Below are 16,632 nucleotides of genomic sequence, written 5' to 3'. Positions count from 1 at the left end.
TCAGGCTCGTAAGGCGCGACCTGCCTTTGACAAAGTCATGCTGACTATTGCTCTCCAAATGTTCATAAATCCTGCCTCTCAGGATCTTCTCCATCAACATACCAACCACTGAAGTAAGACTCACTGGCCTATAATTTCCTGGGCTATCTCTACTCCCTTTCTTAAATAAGAGAACAACATTCACAACCCTCCAATCCTCCAGAACCTCTCCCATCCTCATTGATGATGCAAACATCATTGTCAGAGGCTCAGCAAACTCCTTCCTCACTTCCCACAGTAGCCTAGTGTACATCCCATCTGGTCCCGGTGACTTATCCAATTTGATGCTTTCCAAAAGCTCCAGCACATCCTCTTTTTTAATATCTACATGTTCAAGCTTTACAGTCCACTGCAAGTCATCCCTACAATTGCCAAGATCGTTTTCCATAGGGAATATTGAAGCAAAGTATTAATTAAGTACCTCTGCTATTTCCTCCGGTTCTATCCACACTTTTCCACTGTCATACTTGATTAGTCCTATTCTCTCACGTCTTATCCTCTTTCTCTTCACATACTTGTAGAATGCTTTAATCCTATCCACCAGGGCTTTCTTATGGCCCATTCTGGCTGTCCTAATTTCATTCTTAAACTCCTTCCTGCTAGCCTTATAATCTTTGAGATTCCTATCATTACCTAGCTTTTTGAACCTTTTGTAAGCTCTTCTTTTCTTCTTAACTAGATTTATAACAGTCTTTGTACACCACGGACTTTGTACCCTACCATTCTTTCCATGTCTCATTGGAACGTACCTATTCAGAACCCCACGCAAATATGCCCTGAACATTTGCCACATTTCTTCCGTACATTTCCCTGAGAACATCTGTTTTCAATCTATGCTTCCAAGTTCCTGCCTGAAGCCTTATATTTCCCCTTACTCCAATTAAGCATTTTCCTAACTTTTCTGTTCCTATCCCTTTCCAATGCTATGGTAAAGGAGATAGAATTGTGATCACTATCTCCAAAATGATGCTTTCCCACTGAGAGACCTGACACCTGACCAGGTTCACTTCCCAATACCAGATCCAGTACAGCCTCTCCTCTTGTAAGCTTATCTAACATATTGTGTCAAGAAACCTTCCTGAACACACTTAACAAACTCTACCCCACCTAAACCCCTCACTCTAGGGAGATGCCAATCAATATTTGGGAAATTAAAATCTCCCACCACCACAACCCTGTTATTATCACTTCTTTCCAGAATCTGTCTCCCTATCTGCTCCTCGATGTCCCTGTTACTATTGGGTGGTCTATAAAAACACCCAGTAGAGTTATTGACCCCTTCCTATTCCTAACTTCCACCCACAGAAACTCAGTAGACAATTCCTCCATGACTTCCTCCTTTTCTGCAGCTGTGACACTATCTCTGATCAACAGTGCCACACCCCCACCTCTTTTGTCTCCCTCACTATTCTTTCTGAAACATCTAAAGCCTGGCACTTGAAGTAGCCATTCCTGCCCCTGCACCATCCAAGTCTCTGTAATGGCCACAATGTCATAGCTCCAAGTACTGATCCACGCTTTAAGCTCATCCGCTTTATTCATAACACTCCTCGCATGAAATAGACACCTCAAACCATTGGTCTGAGCGCATCCCTTCTCTATCACCTGCTTATCTCCCTTTCACACTGTCTCCAAGCTTTCCCTATTTGTGAGCTAACCTCCCTTTCCTCCATTACTTCAGATCGGTTCCCACCGCCGGCAATTCTAGTTTAAACTCTCCCCAGTATCCTTAGCAAACCTTCCGGCCAGGATATTGGTCCCCCTCGAATTCAAGTGCAACCTGTCTTTTTTGTACAGGTCACACTTGTCCCAGAAGAGGTCCCAGTGATCCAGAAATCTGAATCCCTGCCCCCTGCTCCAATCCCTCAGCCACACATTTATCCTCCACCTCATTCTATTCCCATACTCACTGTCACGTGGCACAGGCAGTAATCCCGAGATTACTACCTTCGAGGTCCTGCTTCTCAACTACTTTCCTAACTCCCTGTAGTCTGTTTTCAGGACCTCCTCCCTTTTCCTACCTATGTCGTTGGTACCAATATGTACCACAACCTCTGGCTGTTCTCCTTCCCACTTCAAGATATCGTGGACACGATCAGAAACATCCTGGACCCTACCACCCACATTTCTCTCCTGCGTCCACAGAATCGCCTATCTGACCCCCTAACTATAGAGTCCCCTTTCACTGCTGCCATCCTCTTCCTTTCCCTACCCTTCTGAGCCACAGAGCCAGACTCTGTGCCAGAGATGCAACCACTGTTGCTTCTCCCAGTTAGCCGTTACCCCCCAACAGTACTCAAGCAGGAATACTTATTAAGGGGGACAGCCACTGGGGTACTCTCTAGTACCTGCTTCTTGCCCTTCCTTCTCCTGACTGTTACCCACTTTTCTGTCTCCTATGGTCCCAGGGTGATTATCTGCTTATAGCTCCTCTCTATCACCTCCTCACTCTCCCTGACCAGACAGGGGTCATCGAGTTGCAGCTCCAGTTCCCTAACACCATCCCTTAGGAGCTGCAGCTCAACACATCTGGTGCAGATGTGGTCGTCGAGGAGGCCGGTAGTCTCTAGGACCTCCCACATCTGACACTGAGCACAGAAAACCGGCCTCACACACATACTTTCTGTCTTTATTTAAACAGATAACCTACCTGGCCTAGACCCCTTATCACCCAAGTCCCTATGTGAGTATAAACCTGTCTTGTCCATGTACCTGTCTGATTGATTGGTTGCCCATCATATCCGATGATGACAGCTAGATTTGTGCATTTCATTTGTATGTTCGTAGGAGACTGCAGAGTCCTAGCTGTGAGTGACATAGACGTCCACAATAAGGACATGAAAACTGCTGGATCTGGAAGTGGAGCCACTGCTATTGCTTTTCTTCTTTGTTGAGTGGTGATCAGTACTGCTCGGCATCTCTCCTCGAGGTCGTTGTGAATGACTTTAACCAAGGCTCGCCAGCCACTCCGGTCTTGCACACTCTGTTCCAGCTGTTTTGGTACAAGCTCAGTATGTGCAATATTAGCTTTCACACAGTGTTTGAACCTCTTACGGGGCCTGCCTCAATTCCTCTTGCCCAGTGAAGGCACCCCATTGAATAGTTGCTTGGGGATTTGGGAATCCTTCACGTGTATGACATGTCTTGTCCACTAAAGCTGTGGTTTTACAATCGTGACCTCAACAATCATAGTCTTTGCCCTGTTGAGGGCCTCTAGGTTTGCAACTCAGTCCACCAACTGATGCCAAGGATCGACCTCAGACAATGCATATGGGGTGCATGGGGTGTCCAGGGAGGGGTAGCACCTCTGGTGAAAGGGCTTGTCATGTCTTTCTGGGCAGTTCACTCACCTTTGTAAACGTATTTTAAATGTTGCAATTGTACCAGTTTTCCACTACTTCCTTTGACAGATTTCTCCATAAAATCAACACACTCCAAGTGGAAAAAGTTGTCCCTTAGATTCCTTTTAAATCTTTCCCCTCTCACCCTAGACCCAGGCCCTCTAGTTTTAGACTCAACTACCTGAGATCCCTTGGTTCGAGGATCATTGACTCTTTGACATCTATCCAGGGTTAACGGATCGCTTATTTGGGGAGCTCAATGGATGTGGGACCATCGTCCTTTTTTGAAACAGTTTCGAGTCCTCATGAGAGATTGCCAGAGAGAGTAGAGAGTGCATGCTCTTTGCTTCAGGGTAGAGATGACCCAGTTTCACATAGATGGGATGTGTAGTATGTGTGTGAGGCCGGTTCACATAGATGGCAGATTAGAAATGCTTATTTATAGATAACACCTAAGGATCTCCAAAACTGATTTCAATGATTTGAAAAATGCATATTGAAAACCACGTTGATTCCTATTTGTAACAGAAGTGCGTGTGTGTGTGTGTGTGTGTGTGTGTGCGAACATGTGTGAGACTACACCAGCAATCTGCAGTCTCTTGTGTATCCATGCTTAAACATGTTTAACCATGGTGGAACACTAGAATCTATGCAAGGAAAGTGCAGTGGGTCAGACACCATTTCTTGAATATTTCCATAGTTTACTGTTCATATTTCACATTCCACCATCTGAGATATTTTGCCTTTACAAGTGATATGATGGATATCAGTCTAACATTCATTCTCCCAATGAGAAAATTGATAGCAAGTCAAGCAGCACAGAGAGAGGCCCTTCTGCCCAGCTGGACCATACTGACCAAGCTCTCCATCCGTGCTATTCCCAGTTGCCTGCATTTGGCCCATATCCCTCTAAACCATCCCCAATCCTGTACCTGTCCAATTGACTTTTAAATATTTGAGGGCGGAGCTTAGGATGAAGGGGCCTAATAGCAACTCCTCTGCCTGCATCTTCGGAAACAGCCCTATATCTATCTTTAATTTCTCTTTCTTTTCCATTTTCAGGATTCTTTTGAAGACCCTGACCTGGAGTTATATGCTGACTTTGGTTCTTTGCAGAAATGGGAACCGCTCTCAGGGCCTCATGACCAACCGCTTTTCGATATGTCAAGGCCGTGGCCTGGAAGACTAGTGTGCCTTCAGGGTGCCGGATTTTCGTGGCTCTGGAGGCAGGTGGATTCAAGGCAGGTGCCGCCGCCTGATGTGTCATGGGAGTACACAGAAGATCGAAAGCAGTGAGCTGGCTGCTGGCTGGGTGCCCAGAGACCCAGGTTCTTTGGGCACAGAGCTCGGAATAAACAATGCAAGAGTCTTTTAACACCATAAATCAGTGGGTTGTTTTTTTATGTCTCCCCTCTTGCTGTGAAATGGAGACACATCTTTTTCCCTTATTAAGGAGAGTGTGAGCCTGTAGTATGTCGAATTACCAGGTGAACGAGTAGTCTTTGGGGTATGGCAAGTCTGTGTCTTTGTTGATGCTTTGCTGCACACTTGAGTGCTCACTAAAGGGGGCAGATGCTTTTTTGCTGCTGGGGGGTCGTTGCTTTGCTGCTACTTATGCGTGGGAGGGGGAGTTGGGGTCTGTGGGGTTCAAACATTTAACTGTCATTCATTCTTTGAGGCACTCCTCTGTTTTTATGGATGCTTGCAAAGAAAAAGATTTTCAGGATGTATGCTGTATACACTTCTCTGACATTAAATGTACCTATTGATATCTATTGAAATGTTGTTAATATTCCTGCCTCAAATACTCATTCTGGCAGCTCATTCCATTTACTGGCAACCCTCTGGTGAAACAGTTAAAATACAGGACAGTACAGTACAGGAACAGGCCCTTCAGCCCACAGTATTGTGCTAAATGAAGTTGCCCCTCAGGTTCTTATTAAATCTCTTCCCTCTCACCATGAACCCATGTCCTGTCGATGTTGGTTCCCTACTTGGGAAGTGACTGTGCACATTCACCTTACCTTCATACATCTCCATAATATCACCCCTCATTCTCCTACACTCCAATAAATAAATTCCCAGTCTGCTCAACCTCTCCATGTAACTCAGTCCTTCCATTGCCAGCATCATGTAAATCCCTGTGCAAATCCCTGTGCACTCTTCCCAGCATGATGGTGACTTTCCTAGAACAGGGTGGCCACAATATTCAAAGTGCAACCTCACCAAAGTGTTGTACAGTTGCAGCCTAACATCCCAGCTTCCATGCTCACTGCCTTGACTGATGATGGTCAGTGTGCCAAATGCCTTCTACACCACCCTGTCTACCTGCATTGTGAGCCTCTCTGTCTCTACAACCAACATAAGTAGTGTTGGTCCTGACGAAGGGGTCCGGCCCGAAACGTCCACCGATCTTTTCCACAGATGCTGCCCGACCGGCTGAGTTCCTCCAGCGTGTTGTGAGTGCTGCTTTGACCCCAGCACCTGCAGAGTATTTTTTGTTAACATAAATAGTGTGTTCCAGATAGTAGGCACCCTCTAGGTGGGAAAGTTACTCCTCTGACCCGCCCTAAACCCCTTACCCTTACCTCTGTCTTATCACCCTCAATGAATGTTGAGGTTTGTTTTGGAGCACCTTTGTGTAGTTCACTAGCACAAGTCAAGTCCATCAGGGAGGCCTGAGAGATCATGAACAAAATGACATTGATTATTCCAACTTACTCCCTTTAGTGCGAGACTGGGTGAATGAATGAAGATGTCCACCGCGATGTCTCTTCCACTTGTTTCCACAGTTTGGATTCTGATGATGTTTCCCTGTTCACTGTCTCCGGATTGCGATGCACACGGTGTGTAACATTTGTTGCCACATGTCAAATCTGTTTTGATCACAGGGGTGTGCTTGGACAACTATGAGAACTCATTCCAAACAAATGCAGCTGGCTATTACAGAAACAGTGCAGGAACAAACTGATCAGCAAATTATGGGATTTTTCAGACCAACAATGTAGCACATTGGTGGTGCTAAAAACCAGGTCTTCCAAGTGCTGTGAATGGCTATAATGTTGACTGTCAATGCTCATAATGAATTTCATGTTCATGATAAAAGACAGTAAATTAACAATTTGATTTATTATTGTCACATGTACCGAGGTACCACGAAAGTGTTTGTTTTGCTTGTCATCCATATGGATCACTTAATCAGATCAGTCATTGTTCAGCCAAATGCAGAATAAAGTTTTACAAACACAGAGAAGGTGCAGTGTGGGCAGACAAGGTGCAAGGCTATAATGAAGTAGACTGTGAGATCAAGAGTCCATCTTATTGTTCCAGGGGACTGTTTAATACTCCTATCACTACTAGAAGTTCTGGGGGAACATGTAAAATGGGGACCCTGTAAATGGAAATTTGAAACTGGGGTTCAATCTGTTGAAATGAGAAAGATGATAACTTCACTTTGTAAGCTGAGCCATCAGGATATTTGAACAGCAGGACAATGGAGCTTACCATAGTGATAAATATTTCTAATTCTAGAGTAAATCATGACTGTTTTGAGTGTTGATTCTTCTTGTCCTTGTTTTAACTTTTGTTCAATGTGCACATGGCCATACAGCAACCAAGCAATGTTGCAATTCCATAAATCCCTCATTAGACCATACTGGAAATATTGTGTTCAAATCTGATCATCTCATTATATGGAAGATGTGGAAGCTTTAAAGACGGTGCAGAGCAGATTTACCAGGACACCATCTAGATTGGAGAACATGTTGTATGAGGATAGGTTGAGTGAGCTAAGGAGCAAAGGAGGATGAGTGGTGAGTTGATACTGGTGTCATCATCATCATCATGTGCCATGTTGTATGATGTAAACAATCATGGTCTTTGGCCATCTTTATTCTTGTCAAGATAGAGGTGTACAAGGTGATAAGGGACATGCTGTAGATCGAGTGGACAACCAGAGACTTCTTTCCAGGGCAGAAATGGCAAATATGAGAGGGCATAATTTTAAGGTGATTGGAGTAAAGTACAAGAGGAATGTCAGAAGCAATTATTCTTTTTTGTTTAACACAGAGAATTGCGAGTGTGTGGAACACTCTACCGGGGTGATAGTAGAGGTGGATACAATGCGGACATTTAAGATGCTCTTAGATTAATACATGGATGATAGAAAAATGGAGGGTTGCATGGGAGGAAAAGGTTAGATCATTCTTAGAGTAGAATAAAGCATTGGCACAAAATTGTGGGGCAAAGGGCTTGTATTGTGTAGTAGCATTCTCTGTGAACTTATCGAGAAAATAGAAACAAGTTTAGAAGAATAGGGGCCAAATGCAAGGAAATGCATTTGCATTTGATAGACATATTCAAACAAAGGGCTGAACTTGCTCTACGAATCCAGATCACCTGACGAAAGAGAAAATGGGTATGCTAAGATGACAAAGAATGCCACTATTTCAAAAGCAAGTTGAGGCACATTTAGTTTATTCTCCAGTCCAGCGTTACACATTGAATGATGGCATGTTCATAAGATATACACTACAATGTTCCTTCTGCATGTCAGCTTTCACAACACTGCTGGAACTTTCAATACCAAATCAATAACTAAACCTTTAGCTTCTATAAACAATTTCATTGTACACATTTCCAAGGGATCCTGAGCAGCACAAAGTTGGAAATAGTTTCTGGTATTTCCCACACCTTTGAAAGCTTCAAATGACCCTGTACCCAAGGAATAGGAGTGAAAATGGAGAAAAATCACACGTCTAAAGCAAGCAGGCAAGGATGATTTCTCAGCTGCACGTCCTTTCTTGCGACTTAGCCTATGCTACAATCTAGAGCAGGGGGTTCCAACCTGGGTCCATGGGTCCCTTGCTTAATGGTATTCACCCATGGCATAAAAGAGGTTGGGAACTCCTGTTCTGTGGGCACGCCTTCGTCATTCTCCTCAACACACACAGCTTCGTAGTCAACTCTGGCTCTTCCTAGAGGATGGAACTTACTCAACAGATCGGCTTGAGTTGTAAGTGAGAAATAAAACAAAGCCCATAGTACATCACCAGAACAAGCTGTGATGATAACACAGTCAGGTGGATTACTTTTCATTAGGTAGAGGGCATGAGAGGTGGGGGAAGAAATAGAATCAGTACAAAAGGCATAAGTAATATTTCATGCAATAAACTTTAAGTTGTATTCAGATACAGAGCAGAAATTTATCACCTAGAATTAAAGATTATTGACAGATTTAACAAAAGAATTCAAAATTATATGAATTTTTTTGCTATCAACCTGACCACAGACACAGCCCCTGCCCAGGTAATGAACGAGTTCTGTTTCTACACATGTCCATAAGGTGATCTTGCTCATTTTGCTTACTGGCAAAGTTAAGCAATATTGTTACCCATAAATTGTAGTTTATGACTCGAAAACCATTCCACAGGGTAACCATACCGCCATAGTACTGTGGGGAATGGCATCAACTGCGCATAAAACTGACAAGAAAGAATTATTGGAGCAGCCATTATTGGAGTGGGCCAGTGTTAGAGTGGGAGGCTTTGGCTCAACGGGCTCAGGCAAGCACAGGCAGAGTTTCTAAGTTTCTAATATTTTTTCCTCTTACTTTGTCAATTAGTACATAGCTAGTGCACTGATAATGGGTCCAGAGTTAATAGTATGTTCTTTATGTGCGATGTCGGAACTCTGGGAGAACTCCAGTCTCCCTGATAACTACATTGCATGAAGTGCACCAAGTTGCAGCTCCTTATAGACTGTTTTAACAAAGTGGAAATCCAGCTTGATGACCTTCCACTCACACAGGAGAAGATAGATAGAAGCTACAGGGAGATAGTCACCCCTGACTTGCAGGAGGCAGGTACCTGGGTGATTGTCAGGAGAGGGAAAGGAAATAGGCAGCCAGTGCAAAGTACCCCTGTGGCCATTCCCCTCCATAATAAGTACAGTAAGTGCACCACTTTGTGTACTATGGGGGTTGGGGGGGGGGGGGGGAGAATGACCTACCAGGGGGAAATCTGGCACTGAGTCTAGCTTTGTGGTTCAGAAGGGAAGGGGGAGGAGTGCAGCAGGATAGGGGATTCCATAGTTAGAGGATGAGACAAGAGATTCTATAGATGTGAAAATGATACCCAGAGGTATTTTGCCTGCCAGTTGCCAGGGTCAGGCATGTCTTGGGTTAGGTCTGCAGCATTGCAAAGGGAAAGGGTGAACAGTCAGAAGTCATAGTACACATTGGTACCTATGACACGGGTAGAAAATGGGATAAGATCATGAAAGAATATAGGGAGTTAGGTAGGAAGCTGAAAAGCACAACCTCCAGGGTAGTAATCTCTGGATTACTGCCTGCACCACATGCCAGTGAGGGTAGGAATAGGATGATTTGGTAGATGAATGCATGGTTGAGGAAAGGGTGCAGGGAAAAGGGTTTCAGATTCATGGATCATTGGGAACTCTGAAAGTAAGACCTGTACAAAAAGGACTGGTTGCACAAGGGGGACTATTCTTGTGGGCAGGTTTGCTACAACTGTTGGGGAGGGTAAATAATTTGGCAGGGATGGGAAACTGAGTGATAGGGCTGTGGATGGGGCAGTTGGTATACAAGTAGATGAGGTGTGTAATGAGACTGTGAGGAACAACAGGCTCAGGAAAGGACAAAATCAGTCAGTGGAATGAATTTAAGTACAGCATAGGGGCAAAATTAAAAGGGTGATGATTACAGGACTGAAAGAGTTATCATAAACACAAAATAATCTGCAGATGCTGGGGTCAAAGCAACACTCACAACACGCTGGAGCAACTCAGCAGGTGGGGCAGCATCTGTGGAGACGAAGTCCTGAGTCCTGACGAAGGGTTCCGGCCCGAAACGTCGACTGATCGCTTCCACAGATGCTGCCCGACCTGCTGAGTTCCTCCAGCGTGTTGTGACTGCAAGTGTTATATTTGAATGAACACAGTATACAGAATAAGGTAGATGATCTTGTGGCACATTTGGAGATTGGCAGGTATGATGTGGGCATAACTGAGTTGTGGCTGAAAGATCATAGTTTGAGCTTAACATCCAAGGACACACATTGTATAGGAAGGTCAGGCAGGTAGGCAGAGGGAATGTGGTGGCGGCTCGTTGGATAAAAATGAAATGAAATCTTCAGCAAGAGGTTGCAGGGAGAAGGCAGGAGAATGAGGTCGATAGGGATAACAAATCAGCCATGATGGAATGGTGGAGCAGAATTGCTGGGCTGAATGGCATAATTCTGCTCCTATGTGTCTTATGATTTAATTACTAAAATGGAGAGAGGAAACTAATGCTGTTGTTTCCAGGAATAGACATATATACGCCTGACTTGGAATTTAATACTGCTATGGATGCTCGCCTGTATTTGGGGGATCCTAACACAGGGATTACCTGTACAAGGTAACTAAAGGAAAAATTGAAGGATGATCATTAAAGAGATTGAGATTAACACTGTTGTGATTCAGAATACAGCCGGAAAGGGCAATGAAAGCAAATACAAATATATAATTGACAACTATTTGGAAGGTTGCGTGAAAGAACAGCAAGGAATGTGTAAGGACACAATGAGCTGAACGTCCTTGATCATGCTGCAGATTTCTGTGAATATGAAAGTGGTTGCTTTATTTTAAAAACATTTGGTATGTCAATAGAACTAGTAGTTAGAAAGACACGCTTCGTGTCCTCTTAGGCAGCTTTGGGAGTACATGAACCAACAAAAGGCGGTGTTAAACAGGATTTACACAACCTGCTATCTTCAAATGCAATGCTTTCTACAACGAATAGATGTACAAGATGGTAGGAGGCACAGATTGTGGACAGCCAGAAACTTTATCCCCCATGGATAACGGCTAATATGAGGGGCATAATTTTAAGGTGATTGGAGGAAAGCTTATGAGGGGGATTCAGAGGGAAGTTGTGTGTGTGTTTGTTTTTTTAATATACACAGGATGCTGTGGGTGTTGTAGAACACCATGCCAGAGGTGGTGGTAGAAGCAGGACAATTAGGGAAATTTAACAGTCTCTTAAATAGGCTCAAGGATGAAAGAAAAATGGAGGGCTATATGGAAGGGAGGGTTAGATTGATTTTAGAGTAGGTTAAAGGTCAGTTCAAGACTGTGAATTAAAACGCCTGTATTATGCTGTAGTGTTCCATGTTCTATGAAGAGATCAGAGACCTGCTGAAGCAATTAACCTCTGCAGAAAAGCGAGGAGAGGGTGATGACTTTACCAATATATTTGTTCAAAAGGTGAATGTGGTGGCTAATAGTAACCATTCTGATGAGTATTGATAATCTTTAAAGGGTGCAGAGCTGATTAATTTGTGGATCAAAGCAATGTTTTCTGATTATCAGACTACTGACAAGGAGTCTCATTGTTGACTGGTCAAAATGTAGTAAGTAAATGTCTAAAAGATTAGACAGGAAAATGCTCATCTATGCTGTGTTAGAATTGGGAGATGCCACAGGGTTAAGCTTGGAGCATAGTACTCATTACACCAGTTGTACATTTAAGTCATCTTGGACCGCCATACCTGGTCCTTGTACGTTTTCTAATAAAGTAGTGAACAAAATAACTTCAGTCCTGGCTGATTATTACTGGTACAGAGAAAGTAAATGATTTCCTCAAGAGATAGATTCCCAAAAATGATAGAGGCATACAAAATTATGAGGGATATAGATTGAGTAATCGCAAGCACGTTGGGTGAGACTAGAACTGGAGGAGATAGGTCAAGTGTGAAAGGTGAAATGTTTAAGGGGAAACTGAGGGGGAACATTTTCACTCAGAGGGTGGTGAGAGTGTGGAACGAACGGCCAGCAGAAATGGAGGATGCAGGTCGGTTTCAACAGTTAAGAGACGTTTGGATAGGTGCATGGATGGGAGGGGTATGGAAGGCTATGGTCCTAGTGTAGGATGATGGGATTAGGCAGAATAACTGTTAGGCATGGACAAGATGGGCTGAAGGGTGTATTTTTCTACTGTAGTGCTCTATGACTCTAAGATACTACTCTAGATTGTGGCTGTCGAAGCATTCGTAAAATCATACATCCCAATGCTGAAAACACAATCAATATGGCAGAAACTCCCTGAAGAGCTATGGTAGCATAGGTGTTAGCGTGACAATATTGCAGCTCAAGGCATTCAGGAGTTCGGAGTTCAATTCCAGCGTCATTCTGTAAGCAGACTCTGCACATCCTCCCCCACGGAATACATGGGTTCCTCTAACAGTCCAGAAATGTACCGGGTTGTTAATTGGTCATTGCAAGTTGTCCTGTGATTAGGTTAGGGTTCGTCGGGATTGTGGGGATGATGAGGCAGCGAAGCTTGAAGGGCCTACTCCACACCGTAACGCAAAATAAAAACATAAATAATAGAAGTAAGTGCGGAATTTGTAACTGTGTGGAATGGTCCAGGCAAACAATTCGATACACAAAAGTGAACGGGATCACACAATGATGTACGATGTATATAAAGGAATCTCATGTGGAATATATACACAGCATTGAGCAGATTTTATACTGCAGAGTTAGAGGGCTATCACAGTGATAATAATTCTGCAAAGTAATTGCCTGAGTACACAGTAGTCTTCCCACGCACTATAGGAAGTTCAAGGACAAATATTTCTCAACAACAGGCTACACACATACCATTTTTATTAATTGAACAGTAAACCAGCTTCACATTGAAAGAAAAATCCAAAACATTTCTAACCTAATGCCTTACAAATCATTTGAAGATTTCAGGCTCATGTATCATGTCTTGGCCGACACATTATGTCACACAATATCTGGCTTCAGGTCATGTCAGTATTAGGGATGAAGGAAAGTCTGTGGACATGACTCAACTGACAAGAGTTGCCCAGTGACTTAGTAGCAATGTTGTTGGTCCTGGAAGAGTTGCATGGCTATTTACTCTCATCCACACCTTCAGCATTCTCTCAGATTAGAAGGAATGAGTAGTATATAATGAGAATCAAGCCAAAGGAAAAGATTGATTGGGTCAATATGAAGAACATAAGCACTGGAGTGCAGTGGTAAACTGAAGGGCAATACTGCCCATGGAAAGTTTTGTAGCAATTAAAAAGGCTGTCCAGCAATGCTACTGAAAGAATGGAAGGTAAACATTCACAATGCTTATTAGCTGGCAACCTATTCATTCTCTCCAGCATGGACCACCAATGTACAAGGGGAACACCACCATAAGTCACATACCATCCCTACTAGAAAATAATCAGCTGTTCCTTCACAGACCAAAGCAAAACCTTGGAATGCCCTACTCAACACAAACCACAGTGGTTTAAGAGGGCAACTGACTGCCAACTTCTCAAGGGTTAATAATACTGACCATGGCAGTACCTTTTCCCTTTTGAGAATTAATTATTTTTTTTCTTTTTTTTAAAAAAGAAGAATGGTCAGAGTATGATTGTCTGAACTGAACCTTGCAGGGCAGCCCAGGGCAATATTTAGAAACAAATGAATATTATTTTATTTAGTCTTTTAATCAAGTATTTAATTGCTTCATGATCTTTAAACACATGTTCCATCAAGGAAAAAAAATTGTCTCATAAAGTTTCTCTATGTATAAAATTTCATATAAATATATATTTAATAAATTTACACCTCACTCTTTGCCTTGTGCACCACTTAACTGAAGGAAAGTCATTTTAAATAATGAAATATCTTGGGTTAAAGCACTCAATTTATTTCTCAGTTCCTTCACCATTCACCTTGTCAGACCATTTACTGGTCAGTTTCCAAGATCCAGAGACTCTTTCCACCATCTGCATCACCCAAAGATCAGCATGGTTCACTACCAGCCAGAACTAACCGACCCTGGTGTACATGTCCCATACTTTCCTTTGGGGCCAACTTAAGACAGGTGTTGTCAAGATAAAAGCAATCTCATCTTCATTGAATATCCACTGACAGGCAGGAATTCAGCTCCCTCTGACCATTGGTGTGACCACTGTTTAGGCCAGATCAGCCAAGAGCAGAGGCTGTAAGGAGGTGGACCCAAAACCATAAAATTTCCACGGTCATCCTGAGTGGACTGAATATGGCAGCACTCAAGAGTTGTCAGTGAATCGAGAGGTACATATTAAACCATATCTAGGAAATAGCAGAGCATGTAAAGATTGATGTGAGCAGTAAATATCTGGTGATCTGACCAATGTAACAAGCAAAAACTGCCCTAGTATTAGGAACCATTACAACACGAAGATGGAACAGCAGAATGCCAATAGAGCAAAGCTTCTAAAATTATTGACTAACCATCTCAAGATGATTTGCCAGAAAGCATGGAGATAATTTTGAAGATTATGGTAAACTGTAAGTGTTAACATTTTGTCTGTGTTCACCACCTCCAGTGTACAAAAATAAAAGGACTGCCGAACCTCTGTGAGCAACTTCACCGTGAAAGTGGGGAGGAAAGGAATCAACTAGCTGAAGTTCGTTTTCCGTAGATGCCTGTTGGGAATTTCCAGGGCGCTGACCTGCAGTGGCCAGGAGCCGCCCATGATCCCAGCCTGTATGGCCACGCCCATCACGACAGCCAGGTCGGGATCCACAGAGGTATTGGGCTCTTTGCTGAAGAACTCGCGTATGACCTGCCGTATCTGGGGGATGCGGGTGGAGCCGCCGACCAACACGATTTCGTCCACATCGTAGCGGTCGAGGTGACCACTAGAGAGCACCTCCTTCACAGGATCCAGGATCTTCTCAAAAAGGTCTTGGTTGAGCTCCTCAAAGAGGTCTCTGGTTACCGTTTCTTCGAACATCACCTGGTTGCCACCCTCGTCTTCTCCTCGACCACCCCTCTCTGTTTCACCGGATTGCCCTCGATCTGGCAGTGAGAGTGGGACACGAACAAGCGCGGAGTCAGCAAGGGTCAGGTTCAGCTTAACTGCTTCCACAGCTTGGCGCAGACGATGCACATCTCGCTGGTTGGAGGGCAGAGCCCCGAACCGTTGGTAGATCTGATTAAACAGATACTTCAACAGCCGCTGGTTGAAATCTTGGCCTCCCAATTGGTTATTCCCTGTGCCAATAAACCACACATGATTAGAATCATACAGTCATACAGCAAAAGGAATGTAGGAAAGATGTTGAGGCTTTGGAGGGGACGCAAAAGAGGTTTACCAGGATGTTGCCTGGATTAGGGGACATGTGCTGTAAGGACAAGTTGGACAAACTTGTGTTGTTTTCTCTGGAGCAGCAAAGGCTGAGCGGAGATCTGACAAAGGTTTATAAAATTACGAGAGGTATAGATGCAGTATCTTTTTCCCAAGGTTGAAATGTCCAATACCAGAGGGCATGCATTAAAGTGAGAGGAGGTAATTTCAAAGGAGATGTGAAGGCAAGTATTTTTATTTAAAAAAAATAGTGGTGGGTGCTTAGAATGTGCTGCCTGGAGTGCTGGTAGAAGGAAATACATTTGGGGACCTTCAAGAGACATTTAAATAGGCACATGAGAGATAAGGATAATGTGTAGACAGAAGGGGTTAGTTTAGTTGCCATTTGATGGCTGATTAAATTGGTTTAGCACAGCATGGTGGGACAAAGGGCCTGTTCCTGTGCTGTACTGTTTTATGTTCTATAAATTGGTCCTTCAGCCCAAAAGATCCTCAGAGACCAAGATAGCCATCTAAACTAGTCCTATTAGTCCACGTTTTGCCCATAACCCTCTTTCCTATCCGTATACCTGTCTAAATGTCTTTTGAAAGTTATTATTGTACCTGCCTTAACTTCCACCAGAAGCTCATCCCATATATGCATCACTCTTTGCATAAGGTAGTTGTCCCTCAGATCTCTCTTTCATAACAGGGTCTTCAATCTGTTTCTCTTCCCACAGATGGAGCCTGACCAGCTGAGTTTCTCCTGCATTTTCTGTTTTTATTTCAGATTTACAGCATCTGCATTTTTGTTTTAATTTTCAGAATCTCACTTCCTTGTTTCCTGTTGTTGTATCTAAATGCTGGAGCTCACAGCCAAACACCACCATACTCAACAATCACAATGCTGCAGTTCGAGAGGGGAGATCCCCCCCTACCTTCTCCGTAGCAATTAGAGATGGACATTAAATGCTGATCTTATCAAAAAAGTCAACAAGTGACGTCCTACCTCACGAAGTCAACAGCAGAAAAAGAAATAAAAATGGCCACAGGCAGCAAAACTTCAAAAAGCGGTGTACAGGAATGAGATAGATCAACTGGCTGAGCGCTGTGCAACAACAACCTTG

At 43.5% G+C, this 16,632-nt stretch overlaps 1 protein-coding gene across 1 annotated transcript in view; it reads right to left on the bottom strand.

Moving 5' to 3' along the window:
- Positions 1 to 7,846: 7,846 nt before the first annotated feature.
- hspa13 (heat shock protein 70 family, member 13) overlaps positions 7,847 to 16,632 on the bottom strand; it is a 47,000-nt gene continuing 38,214 nt past the window's right edge. Inside the window, exon 5 of the mRNA XM_063050269.1 lies at positions 7,847 to 15,432. Coding sequence (XP_062906339.1) covers positions 14,834 to 15,432 — 599 coding nt within the window. The 3' untranslated portion in view covers positions 7,847 to 14,833. The remainder of the gene's footprint in view (positions 15,433 to 16,632) is intronic.

Source organism: Mobula hypostoma, chromosome 6 (genome assembly GCF_963921235.1).
Source record: "Mobula hypostoma chromosome 6, sMobHyp1.1, whole genome shotgun sequence".
Lineage (NCBI taxonomy): Eukaryota > Metazoa > Chordata > Chondrichthyes > Myliobatiformes > Myliobatidae > Mobula > Mobula hypostoma.
This window is presented reverse-complemented; position numbering and strand designations above follow the sequence as displayed.